General features: G+C 53.9%; 1 protein-coding gene across 9 annotated transcripts in view; it reads right to left on the minus strand.

Moving 5' to 3' along the window:
• The window catches only part of COL7A1 (collagen type VII alpha 1 chain), a 133,504-nt gene that overhangs the window by 16,779 nt on the left and 99,425 nt on the right, over positions 1–17,300 (minus strand). For 6 of the 9 annotated variants that reach the window (XR_012159789.1, XR_012159788.1, XM_073351408.1 and 3 more), the window contains 18 exons: positions 17,112–17,147; positions 16,486–16,542; positions 15,601–15,672; positions 14,838–14,909; positions 14,616–14,651; positions 14,449–14,529; positions 13,963–14,016; positions 13,060–13,113; positions 12,912–12,974; positions 12,083–12,145; positions 10,921–11,037; positions 9,637–9,714; positions 9,363–9,416; positions 8,979–9,027; positions 8,566–8,598; positions 6,155–6,244; positions 5,074–5,169; positions 3,554–3,670 (listed from right to left, as the gene is read on the minus strand). Coding sequence is in view for 7 of the 9 variants with exons in the window: in XM_073351408.1 (XP_073207509.1) it covers positions 3,554–3,670; positions 5,074–5,169; positions 6,155–6,244; positions 8,566–8,598; positions 8,979–9,027; positions 9,363–9,416; positions 9,637–9,714; positions 10,921–11,037; positions 12,083–12,145; positions 12,912–12,974; positions 13,060–13,113; positions 13,963–14,016; positions 14,449–14,529; positions 14,616–14,651; positions 14,838–14,909; positions 15,601–15,672; positions 16,486–16,542; positions 17,112–17,147 (1,222 nt within the window). In the remaining 2 variants the exon portion in view is untranslated. The remainder of the gene's footprint in view (positions 1–3,553; positions 3,671–5,073; positions 5,170–6,154; positions 6,245–8,565; positions 8,599–8,978; positions 9,028–9,362; positions 9,417–9,636; positions 9,715–10,920; positions 11,038–12,082; positions 12,146–12,911; positions 12,975–13,059; positions 13,114–13,962; positions 14,017–14,448; positions 14,530–14,615; positions 14,652–14,837; positions 14,910–15,600; positions 15,673–16,485; positions 16,543–17,111; positions 17,148–17,300) is intronic. The other 3 variants (XM_073351410.1, XM_073351411.1, XM_073351413.1) reach the window with 3 other exon arrangements.

The raw sequence follows: 17,300 nt of genomic DNA on the forward strand, positions 1-17,300 counted from the left end.
GAGAAATTTTGCTTGAATCTAATATAGTTTGTTAAGTTAGGCACTAGTAGGCGTTTTATCTTTATTTCTCTGGTAACCATTTCTGACTTTTATGACTCAATAGTTGTACTCACTTAAAATCTATCCCTTTGTAGTTTATAATCTTGATTTACTGTTTTATCTAATCCAGTGTGTTTAAATTGAAGTGTCTGGGTAACTCTATTTAAGATAATAAGCCAATATATTATTCCCTTAAAGGAATAACGGACTTAAAATATTTGTACAGTCCAGGAGAGGGTGGGCAGTACAGGACATACATTTATGGGGGGAAATCCAGGACTGAGGGCACGTTGGGGTCACTCCGCAGTAGAAGCAAAGCTGATGAGAGCCAGGGTGTAACTGGCAAGGTGTGGCTTGCATGCAGTTTGTGAGCAGCCCAGGTGGGAGCTACTTCAGCAAGGTATTGTAAGGCACGCAAGGTTGCATGGCAAGGATGACGCAGGCCCTCACTGGTCTGAATCGTTCCCCGATATGTCACAATACCGTCTCACCTAAACCTGAAGGTCAGTACCTGGATCCTATGGTGACTCGCACTACGTCAGCACTTTGGATAGCTTTCTCAGCCCTGAACCCTGATACTAAGATTCGCATCTGCTGGATAAACCACCAGCTCTTGAAAGCCTATGTGATCCATCCCTATGCTTCAAACCTTGTACTGGATTGGTAGCCAAAGCACTGTCAGAGAACCAAATGCAACTGCTGATCACCCTCACCTTTACTGTGGCTCTAAAACAGGGACAGGCAAACTTTTTGGCCCGAGGGCCACATCTGGATATGGAAATTGTACAGCGGACCACGAATGCTCACGAAATTGGGGCTTGGGGTCAGAAATGAGGAGTTCAGGATGCAGGTGGGGGCTCTGGGCTGGGGCAGAGGGTTCGGATGCAGGTGGAGGGTGAGGGCTCTGGCTGGGGATGCAGGCTCTGGGGTGCAGGAGGATGGGACAAAGGGGTTTGGAGGGCAGGAGGGGGATCAGGGCTGGGGTGCTGGAGGGGGTCAGGGGTGCAGACTCCGGGCAGCGTTTACCTCAAGCAGCTCCTGGAAGCAGTGGCATATCCCCACTCCGGCTCCTATGTGGCGGTGCGGCCAGGTGCGCACTGCCCCATCCACAGGCGCTGCCCCTGCAGCTCCCATTGGCCGCGGTTGCCAGCCAATGGGAGCTGCGGGGCGGTGCTTGGGGCAGGGTCAACATGCGGAACCCCCTGGCTGCTCCTATGCATAGGAGCCGGAGAGCGCACATGCCGCTGCTTCCAGGAGCCGCGCAGAGCCATGGCACACGTGGAATGGGGCAAGCCATGAACTCCGCTCACCGGCAGGAACTCAAGGGCCAGAATAAAATGTCTGGAGGGCCGGATGTGGCCCCTAGGCAGTAGTTTGCCCACGTCTGCTCTAACAGATGCCACAATGCAGTGCTGTGATCTGGATATTTGAAGCATTGCAGTTTGGGACCTGTAGTCTCTCTCTGGGTGGCTGCTATCTGCTCCATTTCATGCAAATTAAAAGAAACATTGCTTTTAGCAACGTGCCAATATGATCTTTGCTGTACTGTACTAGATGCTTAGTATTTAGGGCATTGCTGTTTCTGGGAGGGGTAAGAATCCTCTATAGAATCCTCATTAACAACATGGCAGGGCACAGAGACTATAAGAGGAGGATCTTTGTTTTCCACCCAAAGATTTCCTTTTTCTTCCTTCCTTCTGCACAGTACAAAGAGTTTTATTCACTCAGCCATGATTGGACACTTAACAGTTGGGAGACCGGCACCATCTCCTCCCTGCAAAAAAAATGCCAGATCTCTACCACACTACTCAGGGGTCACTGTTAGCACAGACCACTAAACTTATTAGTCACTTTACTGGGAGGTGGGAGAAAAAAATCAGATGAACAGTTTCAAAAGAGGGTGGAGGGGGAGAGTGGTGGCTCCCCCTTGTGATAGGAGAGTTATCAGGCAGGTCTGCTTCTTACCTGCCTCAGAGGTCTCTCTCCTCTGCTGGCCGTGCTCAGGAGCTGCCCTGGGGATGATCACTTTTACAAACAGAAGTAAAGTACTTGTTTAGGAAGTCCTTGTTTGCCAGAGGAGAAGCCTCCTAAACCTGACTTCCCATATGTGAAGAAGAAGTGGAAAGGCTAATGGATGGACTGTGGGTTCAGGAAAACCTCTGGGTTTATTTCACAGAGGCAGTGCAAGATAGGAGGATGAGTGGGTCATATTCCAGAGCTGGCTTGCCCACAAGTATCAGGAATGAAAGGCGGAAGATGCTGGCTCCCCTGAACTGTAACAAAGCCCTCTCCCTGGCCACACCATGCACAGGTCACCTGCCCTTTCACCTCAAGATCAGAAGTCACAAAAATGGGGTCCCAACTTGCATGGGGACAAATCGCAACACGTAAGCAGCAGAGTTGCTTGAAAATCCTTCAGAACTTAACTATTGTACATCATTACTATGCTATCTCCTCTCTTGGTGGCAACCTTGTGGTCCTCCTTTTTGCTGGAGCTTTCTGTTGGAATCTACTTTTCATGAGACAGGGAAGTCCTGGAACCCTTGTGAAATACCTTCAGGGACCAAATTTCCACACCCAAATAGCCTTAGAGAATATCAGCAGCTTCAGACCTTAGAGAGAAGTCTTTTTCTCCTGATTATCCAACACCATTCAGTGAGGTCTCCATAAATGGCAGTTTCAGAGTCATCACGCTTCCCATCAGATGTGGCATCTACAGTCCATGCCAAAATTATGGCTAAGTCCTGGGCTCATCTACAAGAATCTAGGCAACTAGCTCTTAAATCATATTTCTAACGTGTCCCAAAGCAGGGCATAAAGGCTTCCTTTCTTCCTCTTTCAGGTTACAAGGACTTCTTTTCTGCCCCATTGATTTGGGAGGTGTCCACCTTGTTGCTGTATTACAAGAGTTGATTTTACTAAATTGCAATTACAATGCACGCGGGTTTTGAATTTTAAATGCAGGATACATAAGCTAAGGTTTCACATAAAATACTACCACCGAGCATATTTAACAGGAGGATCCCGCCTTTTTTTCTGAAGAGGCCACTTCTGTTGTGCCTGAGAAGGAGTTCGGCCTCCATGGCCCAATGAGCCCTTGGCTTCTCCGTCACAAGTGAGATCAAGCTGGAAAATGTTTGCAGCTGTGCTGTGATTTTGTTTTGTGGATGCTTGTCCACTAAGAACTGGACAGAGATCCACCCACTCCTTTCACATAGGCTGCCAAACACCCTTCAGATGGTAACAACTTCCACTGGGCAGGCTGGGCACAGTGACTGAGAGGTGAAAGGCTCCGTATCCTGTTCCCACCTCACATGCCAGCCAGCCTCACTGCAGGAAGCAGTCACGCACATCGACTTTACCGACCCCTAATGACTAGGTTAGAAAGGCAGAGGACCACATAAAACCAAGTCTGCTTCTTTTTCTCTGCTCCCCCCTCCACCCCCACCCCCACCCCGAGAGTGCTGGAGGGTCTCATTTTCCTCAGAGCTGTCGGAAGGTTAAGGAAACTCACCATCACTCAGCATGGTGCTCTCTGTCCCATCAGCTTCCAGGCTCTCTTCATAGTCCTCCATTGCGTAGACATGCTCGTACTCAGGGTCATTTGTGTTCACAACATGCACCTCGTGCCCTGGAAAATAACACCGGCCATATCAGAAGGGCCACAGGACAGGAAAGTGCAGGGTGGGAAGGGCAGGTGGATGAGGTCACTGGGCTAGTTGCCCGAGCCATGTGGGAATTCATCCCTCATCATTCCTAGGATGACGACAATTAGCCTGCAGCTTTGATCCTGGGAGCAGATTCAGTAACAGGCCTGGTCAACATGCCACTGAGTTGCCTGGCTGGTGCACTGGCTTGTTTGCACAAAGGTAGCCGGAGGGAGAGGAGTTGGCTGCACTGCTCAGTAACTAACCGTGCCACAGGGGTCACTTCCCTGAAGGTGCAGCGTCACAGCACAGGGACCGGTGTGGCTACAGCTACACTAGAACATGTTGTGCTCATTTTACTGGGATGGACACTATGCCTGGAAAACAGATACAAAATGTTCTAGAGCAGACAAGGGGTGTGTGGGGGCAGGACACAGGGAAGCGAAGAGGCTGTCACCGAAAATGCTAACAATTAAATAAATGGGGAATGAACACCCTCTCTGGAGACTTATCTCTGCAAATCTCTCTGTGCCCTATCTCAACGGGACAACAGAGAAGCTGGAAAAGGAGCTAGAGGGAGGATTTGTGCCACCTTCACTTACTACTGGATGCAATTCAGGTTTAGATGTTTACCCACCAACCTATGCTGCTTTACCAGCCATGCTGTAGCATCTGGCCAATCAATCCTTCCAGTCATTCTACACACTTGCCTTCACATTCCCATCATTCTTCAGACATTCCCTCTTCCCATTCCTTTCACCCCCTCTACCTATGAGCCCATCCATTCATCTACTCTCCATCCATATTCACTCATCCACGCACCCGTCATCCTGGACATTCACACACCCATTACATTCACATACCCTTCCATAAGCCATGTGACCATCCTGCAGTATCTATCCAAGCCATACACTTACTCCTCTACTCAGTCACTGTTTATCTTTCCATGAACCTACCCATTCATCCTGAGCACCTTGTGCACTCCAGCTGTTTGATAAACAACACTCCCTTCATTCTGCACATCACTCTCACTCGCCTGTCCCTCTGATCAGTTGATCCAAAGGTGGTTGGGGTTTGACATCATAGCAAAGACATCCCTATATGTTCTGTGTCATTGTGAGAATGCAGATGCCCTTCATTAAGTCATAATACAATGGCCCATATCTAGGTGCATCTTAGCATTAAGGTAATAAATAGCCAGAACTCTACTTTTAAATGGCCTGCAGCTGCCTTAGGTTCTCTGAGTTACTGTTACAGAAGGTGGGTATTGCAATCCCTTGGTACCCGCAAGTGAAGGACATTGTAATGGCAGAGCTTCCATGCAGGACTCACAAAGTCAGCACTGGAGAACGATTATGATGACAGGGCACAAAGAGACAAGACTCACCCTCCTCTTCTTCAGCGTGTGACAACTTAAGCACAGGGACTAGATGAGCATTAACAGACAGGAATGGTTGGGTGGATGGATAGTTGGGGAGAAGACCTAAGAGAGGCAAGGACACAGCACAGACATCAAACAGGACATAAGAATGACTGACATGGCTCCCCTCCCCCCGACAAGTCACGGGCTAATGCTCAAGAGCAGCATCAGTACTGTCCACTTCCAAGACTGCTAACAGCCAGACAGACATGGTGCAAAACTAGCATTGCGTTGGAGACCTAAGGGAAGAAATAGGCATTATGGAGAGAAGCACCATAGACGGGCAGGTCTGGACCACCTCTTGCGGCTCGCCATTGGACACTGAACAGCAGCACTTTGTTTGCATCAGCCCTGGCCTGTGGCATAATCTATGTAATTGTATCCTCCTGCCTCTGATGGGACAGGACCTCCTGGGACAGAGGCTAAATAGAAAAATTCACCCTACTGACTTCACTGCAAGGTGATGGCAATATAGATGCTGGAAATACCAGCAGAAAGAGACCTATAGGCAGGATGCATGCACAAAGGGAGATATATTCTCTTCAGATTCCCTTCATCCTAATCCACCCAATCCCCTCAGCAGAACTGGGCTTCCTGGAGCGGGCAGACATGCTCTTGAACACAGCCCTTGGTGAGTTAGAGTTTGAACAATATACAAAAACAACAAGGCAGCTGTCAAACACCAGTGGAGGACAAGACAGGACACAGACGAGCACAGCAAAGGTCTTCCCAGATATGAGGCAGGCTCACTCATGGCTCTGGATGAGGCATGTGGTCACAGATTCTACACACAAATAGGAAGGTACTACAGGAATGCTGAGAAGCCTATGAACACTGTGCCCTGTACGAATGATGCCTCCAATACTAAACTCAGCCTTTCCCCAGCTTGGTACAGCCTGCTGGGTCTGGCTGGAAACAGTGTGGAATTATCTACTAGAAGATAATCTCTCTCACTCTCTCTTGCCATTCAAGGATGGAGTCTGCTTGGCTCTGCTCTGGACCGGTTTGGCATGGGTGGTTTAGAAAGATGCTCTGCTTTCTCAATCACCTGTTCTGCCGTGATCCTGATTTCCTCTGGTATTTCTTCTTCCTCTCCTGGAAGATTTATGTCTGTTCCTTGCATGTGTCCCCCATCCTCCTTTGAGAACAATCAGGCAAATAATTCATTTCATGTTTGCCCAAACATTACCTACCTCTGCGTCATAGCTCCTCCTTGCCAGGCTTACACTGCTGGCTGCCCTGCTGGCCTCCTCTTCCCTACAATCTTCAGCTGTTTTTTTACCATTTCTGGGAACCTGCTATGAAACCCTCCTTCCTCCTTCCCCTTCGCTTTCCTCACCAGCCCTCTCTTCCCTTCTCTTCCCTTCCCTTCCCCCACTCACCTCTCTCTTCCTCCCCTGATCCACACCAGGCTCAGCCCTTGTGCAGGAACAGATCTTACCCCGGATGAGTCTGTCAATGTCCTTGTCCCATCTTATTCTCCTTACTCTAGTGCAGGGGTCGGCAACCTTTCAGAAGTGATGTGCCGAGTCTTCATTTATTCACTTTCATTTAAGGTTTCACGTGCCGGTAATACATTTTAACGTTTTTTAGAAAGTCTCTCTCTGTAAGTCTATATATTATATAACTAAACTATTGTCGTATTGTAAAGTAAACAAGGTTTTCAAAATGTTTAAGAAGCTTCATTTAAAATTAAATTAAAATGTTGACCTTATGCTGCCGGCCAGCTCAGCCTGCTGATGGTCTGGGGTTCTGTTCACCTAGGCCAGCAGCGGGCTCAGGGGGGCTGGTGGCCGGGACCCCAGCTGGCAAGGGGCCGGCAGCCAGAACCCTAGACCGGCAGTGGGCTGAGTGTCTCAGCCCGCTGCCACTCAGGGGTTCCATCCGCTGGCTCCTGCCAGCCGGGATCCCAGCTGCAGGACCTGCTCAGCCTGCTGCCGGTCTGGGGTCCCGGCCCTGCCCACATACAGTGGGTACCTACCTTCTCCCTGGTTCTGGCCATTCTCTTCCTCTCTCTCTGCACTGAGCTGAGGGTGGGAGTGAAGGAGCAGGCTGGGGGTTGGGGTGTAGGGTCTGGCCAGGTGCTAGAATGAGGAAGGGGGCTCAGGGTTGGGGCAGGAGGTTTGGGTGTGGAGCACTTACCTGGACAGCTCCCATTTGGTGCGAGGGATGCAGGTGGGAATGTGGGGGGTGGGGAAGGTGCAGGAGCTCCCATTTGGTGCTCAGGGTGGGAATGTGGGGGTGCAAGAGTCAGGATGTGGGGGGGTGCATTGGGTGTGGGGGGCCTGGGTATGGGGGGGTACAAGAATCAGGGCATGGGGTGTGGGGGGCTTGGGTATGTGTGGGGGTGCCAGAGTTAGGGCTGGGGTTGTGGGGGGTGGATGAAGGAGTCAAGCAGAGGGCTGGGAGAGAGGGGCAGGAAGCCAGCACACTGCGGAAAGAGACAGGGGAGCCGGCAGGACCAAGCTTCTGCCCCCTGCCCCCGTGGGATGGGGTGGGGAGCAGAGAAGAGCGGGCCAGGCAGGGCCAGGCCGAATTGGATTTTTAATGGCACGTGTGCCATACGTTGCCGACCCCTGCTCTAGTGTATTTGCTATAGTGATTCCTCAGTCCTGGCTTGCACAATAATTGTTCTTTTACAGGCTTGTTACCATGTATTTGGTGCCTTGGTATCACAAGTATTGGCTTCTCCAGGCACGACTACCCATAAGTTACTCTGCCCACTGGCAGTCTGTTCAAAGTGAGTCGGGGAGAGCCGCATTAGACCCTGGGTCCAGAGAAGGGATGGCTGCTGTGACTCTCTGTTTGCTAATCTTGGCGTAGCATGTCAGATGCTGTCTCAGGTTGGTTGGGGACGCCCAGTGCAGCACTCTCCTTTTGCCATCAGATGCTTGGCCACGCATTCCTGTCCGGCCTCTGAAGTTTGGCTTTGAAACTGCCCTATTGGCAGTTCTAGGCTTGGAGTCTACTGAGTCCTCCTTGCCTATAGAGATTCGCTCCCTGGTGCTACCCCCTCAGAATCCCCACCGCACTCACTGACACCCCGAGTGCTGCCAGACGTGAGACCTTGCTGAGGAATGTTTCAAACTGCAGCATGTCACTCATCACCTCTTCTGCCCTTGCTACCCCAGTTTCCATTATCTCCTGCTCCTGGCCTAGTCAGTCACCCTCAAGGACAGCTCCCCTACCAACCCAGCCACTCTCGCCAAATCTCCTAGGGCTCAATGCCAAACCAGCATCTCCACAGGGCTGCCTCTTCTGTTGGCAATCTGCCAACGTGGCTGGTGCTACAGGGCTGAGCTAGCTGCATGTGACCTTCCAGGACGGGCCATGACCCGTTCGTGAAACCTGCTACATATCTGGGAGAATGGACCTGCTCGTCAATGACAGGGCTGCTGCTCAGCACTGCAAACTGTGCATCCTTTAATCCCAAAGGGGTTACAAGAAATCAGTGCTCACGTGGTTCAGAAGAGGAGAACTGCCCGCCGCAAGCTGTGTGGAGAGAAAGAGAGAAAAGAGGAGGTTAATCCATGGGGAAAGCCTTCTCTAGCATCCTGGCACTTGGCACAGACCTGCCCCACCACCAGGTATCAGGAAAGGGACATACTAGATTGATAGGCCCCTAACACTTGCACGGGGCTTGCACATTGTACTCTGAACACCTCCAGATGTGGGAGTCATGGTACATGCAACTTAACCAAAAGAAGGAGAGAGGAAGGAACAAAGGGACAGAGGGCAGAGTAGGAGACAGTGAAGGAGACAATTTTATTTACCAGTTTCTGCCCAAGGAGCCCTGGTAGTGATAAGAGATCAGAGCCGGGGTGCTGCTGAGAAGTCAGTCAGCCCCAAGTGGAAGGTGAAGCCTCACTTACCGCAGTGCTGACTCATTTCCTGCCTGACAAATGCACGGATCTCTTGTTCCTGCAGAGAAAACCAAGGGAATGAAGAGAGGGAAGAGATGCCTTCCGGCCCCCCCCAGCCCATCATGAGCCTGTCTCAGCTGCTTTGGGGATCACAGGGAAAAGAGCAGTCTCCCCCCACTCCAACAATCCAACATTTGAGCCAGACCTGGAGGGAAACCGTAAAGGGGAAAAAGGCCTCAAGCCTGCCATGCAGGAAGGCAGAACTCAAGGGCCAGTCCCAGCCCCTGGGAGAGGGAAGTATCCCACTTCTCTGACTGACTGCACAGTAGCACGGATGTGTTGTCATTGTGGGTCAGGGCTTTGCTCCAAGACCTCAGGGAGCTCTCTTCTCACCGTCATGCCAGGGTCCCCCTTCTCTCCTCTCGAGCCTTCGAGTCCTGGATTCCCCTGAAAACAAGCCAAATGGGAAATCAAGAGGCGTGCTACATGGTCAGCAACTCCCTGAGCCAGGAGACACCCACCCTCTGCAGAACCCTGTCAACCCCCTAGGAAGCTCTCCTCTTCACCTGACGGGGGCGGGGTTCAAGGTACAGCGAATACATCCAGGCAGAGCCAAGCATTCAGCCAGGCAATGCACATCCAATGGGTCAGAAACATGCTTACACACCTGATCTCCTCTCTCTCCTGGAATCCCAGGGACACCTCGGGTCCCTACAGTCGACTCCCCTGGGGGGCCTCTTTCACCCTGCAGCAGGAAAATACACACTGAGACACTGGCCGGCAAGGGGAGTTCTAGGATTGGGCCATCCAGAGAAGGGCAGTAACTACCATCCCCCACACGCCCCAGAGCTCCCTCTTGCAGGGAATGGGGCTGTTCCCTAGACGCGGCTCTAAACGAGCTGGTACACATGACAGTCTCACTTATTTCGAGAGAGATTTCTCAGCCGCTTCCAAAACATTAGACTCTTCTGCTTTCATCTCCCTATCCCCAGTGAGAAGCCCTCAAAGGCTGGTCCCCGTGCCCTTGTAGGTGAGAACTGTCCCCTAGGGGAGCAATCCAGCCTGATCAAAGATGCAGCTCTGGGGAGAGACATCACGCATGGTGACCTCGGGCTGGGTTCAGGGCAGCCCTGAAGCTGATCTTGTGGGTGAATGGGAGGTCATGAAATAGCAGTGCTCCAGAATACAGCCAGAATGAACACACTGCACCCCCACGGGGCACTTCCATCTCAGGGTCGGAGGCATGCTGCTAGCATTCATTAATGAACCCCACCGGCCCTGGGAGGCAAGGAAATCATCCCAGAGATACAGAGAGAGGTTACGAGACTGACCTGAGTCAACGCGTGAGCCAGTGACAGAGCTGGGAATAGACCTCAGGAGTCTGACTCCCAGCTCCCTGCTCTAACCAGTGAGTAACACTGCCGTCTAACCAGTGAGTAACACTGCCTGTCACTCTAACAGCCTCTGCACATCACTCGCGCGGCACCGTTCATCAATTCAGAAGGTGGATGGAGCTGATCCTGCTTGAACAGAGTCTAACTACCACCTCCTTGCTGCCTGCTAACTGCAGGCAGATCCGGGACCTGCTCACTGCCCTGGGATGGGGATATGACCAGGCAGAACTGAAACAGACGGGAGGGGAAGGGGAACTGCTTCCTCCATCCTGTGCCTGCCAAGGGACCCCTGCAAGCTCACTCTCGCCCTTCATGTGGTCTCTTGTTCCTGAATACTGCACGGAAAAGGGGTGGTTGCTCCCTCTCAGACACTGGTGCCTTTGCTGCCAGGGCTGGGAGTGCACTGGGGTTTGTCATCCAGTTTTGGTTTCCTTGTGGAGTTCCGGGGACAGGAGCTCGCCACCTGCTGGCCATTCAAGGGCAACACTGTCCTGGTCTGGAGGGGTGGGTAGAAGCTGTAGGGAAATGGCCATGCAGAGTGGGGAAGAGGTTCTTACCTTCTGCCCTTGAATCCCCTCAGGGCCCTTAGGGCCAACGCTACCTGGTGGGCCGGGTGGGCCAGGTGCTCCATCATTGCCCCTAGGGCCTGGGGAGCCAATAATGCCTCGAGCACCCTGAGAAAAGAGGCAGGGGTTAGGAAGGGCATGACCCACACTGGGCAGTACAAACTGGGAGTGTGACAGACTGGCACCTTGGCCCACGCCGAGTCAATCTCCCGCAGCACTGACCTGCTCTATACCCTTTGAGATAGGCGTCGTCTATTGACAGAGAAGTGTGGCCAACACTCACAACGTCATCACAAGACCCAGCATATCTGAGGGTTTTCTTAGAACCCCAGCTCCTGACATTCTGTGATTACGTGAGAATTTCAACTTGCTTTTTAAAAAGAGTGAGGGCCTCGCCCTCCTGGTTGCAGAGAGAAGCTGAAGAAGGTGTCCTGAGTGCGTCCTTAAGGCCCCCCAAACCAGAAGGTAAAGAACCCAACATTTAGTCATTTAAAAAAAAGCCAGTTTTTCAGCCAATCTTGGAATTTTTTTACGGCTTGACGCCTGATTTTTGAACCCTTGGGGATGGCCATACAGCATAGATGCTCTACCCCCACCCCCATCACCCCCGCCCCCCAAGCTGCAGGACAGCCATGGATCTGTGGGGAGGCACCAGACGGTGCCAGTTGTCAGTGGGAGAATTGCAGCTATTCTCCATCAGGCCTGTGACTGCTCTCACCAGCTGGGAGTTCTAACAGTGAACTGACCTTGCTCCACTCCCACTTTTGCTACAGCCTGAAGCACCGGTTCTGCCATGCCAGAATCCTCTGGAAGGGAGGATGTTGAGGAGTTTCAAGTCAGTGCTGAGACCCGTGTCTTGGTTAGAGAATCACGGTTCCCCAGCTGGCCAGGCATATCCTTACACCCTACTGGACACGTCAGTGTCCAGCTCTAGTTAACAGGCAACGAGCTACTGATGGTCAGCGTCTGAAAACTGTCCAGCAATTAGCAAGTCGGGGCACCAGAGCTTTGCCATCATGCTGGGGTTTGCCGCAGCAGCAGAGGGCTCCTGTGGGGAAGTTTCCAAACTCCTAAGCATTTAGGTATAAGCCCTGATCCCACCAACACAAGCTTCAAGGGCACTGAGTTTGGCCCTTAGTAAAGCACAACTCACCCGGTCTCCTTTCTCTCCCTGGTCTCCTTTGGCTCCCTGCTGACCATCAAATCCCCTGTCACCCTGGGAAGGCAAAGAACAAGGTGTTTTTTCTAGCGAGATTTGGGGTAGGGACACTGGCGGATTACAGTTTTGTGGGGCCAGAGCAGGGCACCATTTCTGGGACACTGCCCTGGGGAGCAGGGTCGGGGCCCAGGGGCTTGCCCCACTCTGCCAGCCTGATGCTCCAGCCGGGGAGTGGGGTCAGGGCTCAGGGGCTTACCCCGCTCCACCTGCCTGGCGCCCCAGCTAGGGAGTGCTGTCAGGGCACGGAGGCTTGCCCCACTCCGCAGGAGCGCTGGATGGGCGAAGCGGGTTGGGGCACAGGGTTGCTCATTTTCCAGGGCCCCCCAGTTGGCTGGGGTCCCTGGGATCAGGCCCCATGGGCCCAGTGGCTAACCCACAACTGGGTAGAGGTGCCATTGTCAGGTGATCTTGGGCCCCAAATGTCAGGTTTGTACAGAGTCTAACAGCAGTTAGGTTAGAAACATTATGTCCCAGCATCTAATTACTTCCCAATGCTCACTGAGTGCACTGGAAAGGGCTGCAGGGTCATCTTAATGCAGAGCCTCTGGCCGCTTTGGAGCCTCTATTAGCAGCACTGGAGAAATCCCACTGTCTGCACATAACATGGGCACGTGCTGTGGCGTGCTATTAATCAACAGTCAGTGAGGCAGCTCTGGCCAAGGAAGGCCATGATCTGAAGAGAGTGATCAGCAAGCCCCACAGCAGCCCCTCATCCACAGGCCTCACTCCACCACCCCAAACATTATTGCTCTTTAATCCCTACCTTGGGTCCCATGAGACCTTCTTTCCCGGGGATTCCTGGGGTTCCAGGCATGCCCAGCTCTCCCTAGGAAAACAAACCAGATGTTCATTCTGGCCAGTCCAGATGTGCTCGCATCACATTGCCCTTGGAGCCAGCTGGGTGCACTTACCAGCTCGCCCTTCCTTCCTGGAAGTCCCATTCGGCCTGGAATCCCTGGATCCCCCTAGAGCAGACAGAAGGAGACACAGGTCAGTGGGAGACAGCAGTGTAATGGAGAACCAGACTGGACAGTGCCCTAGCCCCTCCATACTGGGCTCATGTCTAGAGCACAGACTGCTTTACTGAGGGAGTTATATCTAGCCCGTGGCTTCCTGGCCCTCCTCTACTCCAAAGGAAGCCAGTCCACTGAGCAGTGCTCTGGGCGATGCCACACAGCTCCGCCCGCCCATGGACTCGCCCCTCCTGGGGTTCAGTTCCAGTTGGGGGTTGCTGCACCGTACAACCCCAGGGCTCCAAAGGGGTGGGGTTGAGGGTCCCCCCGCCTTCCTCAATCTCCTCAGTAGCCTCCACAGCATCCCGGGGGCCCTCCAGTGCTGCAGGGCAGGGCTGATACTTGGGGCTTCTCAAAGACCCCTCCCTCGTCGGCTACACAGACCCCCGCTGGTGGCTCAGAGGGCCAGTGCTGGTCTAACAGAGCTCAGTTCCATAGCACCCCAGCCCCTCAGCCAAGTGACACGACCAGGCTGCCCTGGGGCTGAGACTGGGCCCAGAATTAGCTCCACTGGGTTCTACCAGATGGGGATTGAACTGTCACCACTTCCCATAAGCCTCTTGGCCCCCAGGGCAGCCTTTATTCCCTTGGAAGCCCTTAAGCATCAGTCATTTCCCCAGGGATCCATTCAGCTCCGCAGGGAGCACAGGGCTCTTGGGCGGCTCCACTGGCAAGTCCCAACGCACTGTCGTCCCACCTTCCATTAGCGTGGTGGCTCTGCCGCCTCTGGAACCAAGCCTCCCCACCTCTGCTGTCTGGCTGGAGAAGGGGAGTCACCTGTGCAGACCCGTGAACACTCACCTTCTCCCCCTTATCTCCATCCTGGCCACAGGCGCCTTTCGGTCCCCGATCCCCCTGCAGTGAAGAGAGACGTCACAACACCGCTCCATGACCCGCTTCGACACTAACCCCTGGGGCAGTGGGCTGGTTTTGCAGACAGGGTCTATGCTGGGTGTCAGGTATCGGGGGGAGAAATTCAGGCTATCAAGGCCATCAATGTCTTGCAGCTGATGCCACTGAACCCATTCTTGGGAGGCTACGCTGCCCCCTTGGAAAGACCCCACTGCATCCGAGCCCATTCCCAGGGCCAATTAGGTGGCCTGGGGGTTCCCTGACATTGATCCTGAATGCACACGGGGGGTTCCTCTCTCCCCAAGGTGCTTGGTCCCAAGACACTGCCATGAGTGGGCTCAGTGTCCCTCTGGTCTGCCCTAGGGCTACGTTTGGCCCAGGCAGGCAGGCTCTCTCAGGGTCACAGGAGGACAGACAGACACAGGAAATGCCCACCTTAGGGCCTCGCATTCCCAGTGGCCCTATGTCCCCTTTCTCCCCTCTTGTTCCTGGGATTCCATCCTTTCCTGGCAGGCCCTGGAGAAAGAGGAAAACACAGAGTGACTCTCGGGCTTTGCTCTTGGACAATGGGCAAGAAACAGCAGCAAAGGACAGTTCCTCACCGACTCTCCGGGGTCTCCCGATTCGCCAACTTCACCCTGGAAAGGCAAACACACCAGGTCAGGGACGGAGGGGCTGAGTGCCTGAGTGACGCCCACGTGTACATGCCAGGATGGGGACAGCAGATGTTCTGGCAGGCCTGTGTGCACACGCACTTGCCGGCACACCTACATCTGCGCACAAGTGGCACATGCAGGGCTGTGCACACCTGTGGCTATTCTTACCTTCTGGCCCCCAGGGCCGCGTGCTCCTGGGAAGCCTGTAGAGCCCTTCTCCCCTTGCTCGCCTCTTCCTCCCTGCGGGTGAAAGCACACATCAGTGCACAGCCTGAGGAAAACTCCCCCTGCTCACAGCAGGCAGCTGGAGTGACAGAACCAGCTTTTGAAATTATATTAGGTTCTAAAAAAAGGTCCCCAAATGAGAGAAATAAAATGTCCCTGATTTGCTTCCCCCACCACAGTGACTCACTAGCCAACTCCCCTCCTGGTCAGACTGATGCACCTCCAGGAAAGCAGGTGTCCAGAGGCCACTCTCTGCTGAGCACCCCACCACTGCCAGTGGGATCGGGGAGCTGGCGCTGGCCAGTACAGGGTGCCCCTGAGCCATCAGCAGAGTATAATGCAGGTTGGGACCAAGCCTGTTCCGTCACATCTCGGCCCGTTCCCCTGTAGTCTCCAGTGACACGCCCCTCTCTCGTTCTCCTCCTTGCCAGTCTCCATTCCATAACCAGGGCCTGCAGCTCCCACTGCCGCCAGCCCAAAGCCCCTTCTCTCTCAATGGCTGCGCTCACAGCAAGCAAAGGGCACAAAGCATCCAGCTCCTAGCTCCTGGGGCCAGCTGTGCTCCACAGTGCCCAGTCATCACAGCACCTGCTCTCAGTCCTGCCAAGCCTTCAGTGCTCTCTGTGGCTTCTCCCAAGCCTCTGGGACAGCTTTCAGACAGGCATGCTCCCATACCTGCCTGTCCTCCAGCTGCTCGCTCACGTACCTTCTCTCCTGGGAGGCCCGGGTCACCCTTGTCACCTTTCTCCCCTTCCATCCCCTTCAGGCCACGGTCTCCCTGGGCAGGGAAAAGAGCGGAGGGTGCAGGGAGTCAGCCCCTGACAGCACAGGGAGGATGACCCATAGGTGGGATTCAGAGAACAGCAAGGCACACATTGGGACTGGAGGGGAGATTCCTGGGGTGGAGTCTGGTCTGTCTGGCTAAAGCGACATGGAGACTTGGGGGAGGAGGTACACAGGGGAAGTGTCTGCTGAGATCTGGGGTGTGAACCCCAAGGCAGGGGCAGGTCACGTGCAGTGCGGACTGAACCCCAAGGCAAGAGAGGATCATGGCAGGGGGATGCGAAGGGACGGACCTAGCAGCTACAGGTTCAATAGCAGGAAATACCTCCAGGCTGATGAATCTCAAAGCATCCTGGGAACAGCCCACTCTGGGCCCTGGGCAATGGGCCCCTTCAGTGGTTTTCAAACTTTCTGAGCCAACCCGCACTTGGAGTTATAATTTTTGGTTGCACCCCGCCAACCCAGACAAAAATAGTCCCAATGCATGCCCCTCCCCACGAGGGTTTTCAGGGTGGGGGAAGGCTCATGTGATGGTCTCTGGGGGTAGAGCCAGCGCTGGGCACAGAGGCTGCTGGGAACAGAAATCAGCGCAGCCGCGGTGGATGTTGACACTGACCTGTAGGCTGGGTGGCTCGCTGAGGTGCGTCAGGGGGTGGAGATGGTGTGGGGCTGGCTTGAGCCCCACTGTGCAGGGCTGGCCCAAGCCGCCTGGCGTCGCTGCTCACCCCCCCAAAACGTTCCTCCACACCCCCCTAGGGGGTGCACCCCACAGTTTGAAAACCTCTGCTCTATGGGGTAGGGCTCTTACCGGCTCCCCCTTGTTCCCCCGGACTCCAGCCGGCCCCTCCACAATGACAGTATCACCCTGCACATGGGGAAAAACAAACAAACCACACGGCAGCCAATGAGAGGTCAAAATAAACCACAGACCCACTGACCCATGCTGCAGTTTGCAATCCCATGGGTTTAAACAGGCTCATGTGCCCAAGGGCCATCAGCTGCTGCCCTCAAGCCAGTCAAGAGTCCAGCTCACACCCTACATGCACCACTGTGGTGCATGGCAGACGGCTTCCCACGCCGCCGGAGACCAAGGACCTACACAGCCCAGCAGTGAGAAACCCAGGGTTACGGGAGCAGCCCCAGGGCTAAGGACTGTCCAGTCAGGGCAAAGCCAAAGCTGGCCACTAGCACTGGAAGGGTTCACGTAGGTGGACCTGCTGTGGCAGCATTTGGGCAGGAGCACCTGGTGTGCAGGCGGCAGATGGAAAAGCTCTGTGCGCTGCAGCTTTGCCAGCACAGAATTACTTTTTCACCTTCCTCTGGGGACTGGCTCAGACAGTCCCAGGTCTGAAGGCAAGTGGGCCTTTCTGGTGTGGCAGTTGGGGCTAGAGGTCAGCCAATGAGCCCCTAGCAGCATGTAAATGGGGAACTCACCTTGTCTCCTTTGGGCCCCATAGCTCCAATGTCTCCCTAGAAGGGAAGAGAGCGTTGGTGAGAAACATGCCTCGCACAGGGACATGTGGGTCTCACGACTGTCAGGCCACTACCAAACCCGAGGGCCTCCCTCAGAGCATCAGGGAGACCAGCCAGAACCCAGACCCTCAGAGGGGAGGAGAGTGGTTG

This window comes from Lepidochelys kempii, chromosome 7 (assembly GCF_965140265.1).
Source record: "Lepidochelys kempii isolate rLepKem1 chromosome 7, rLepKem1.hap2, whole genome shotgun sequence".
Lineage (NCBI taxonomy): Eukaryota > Metazoa > Chordata > Testudines > Cheloniidae > Lepidochelys > Lepidochelys kempii.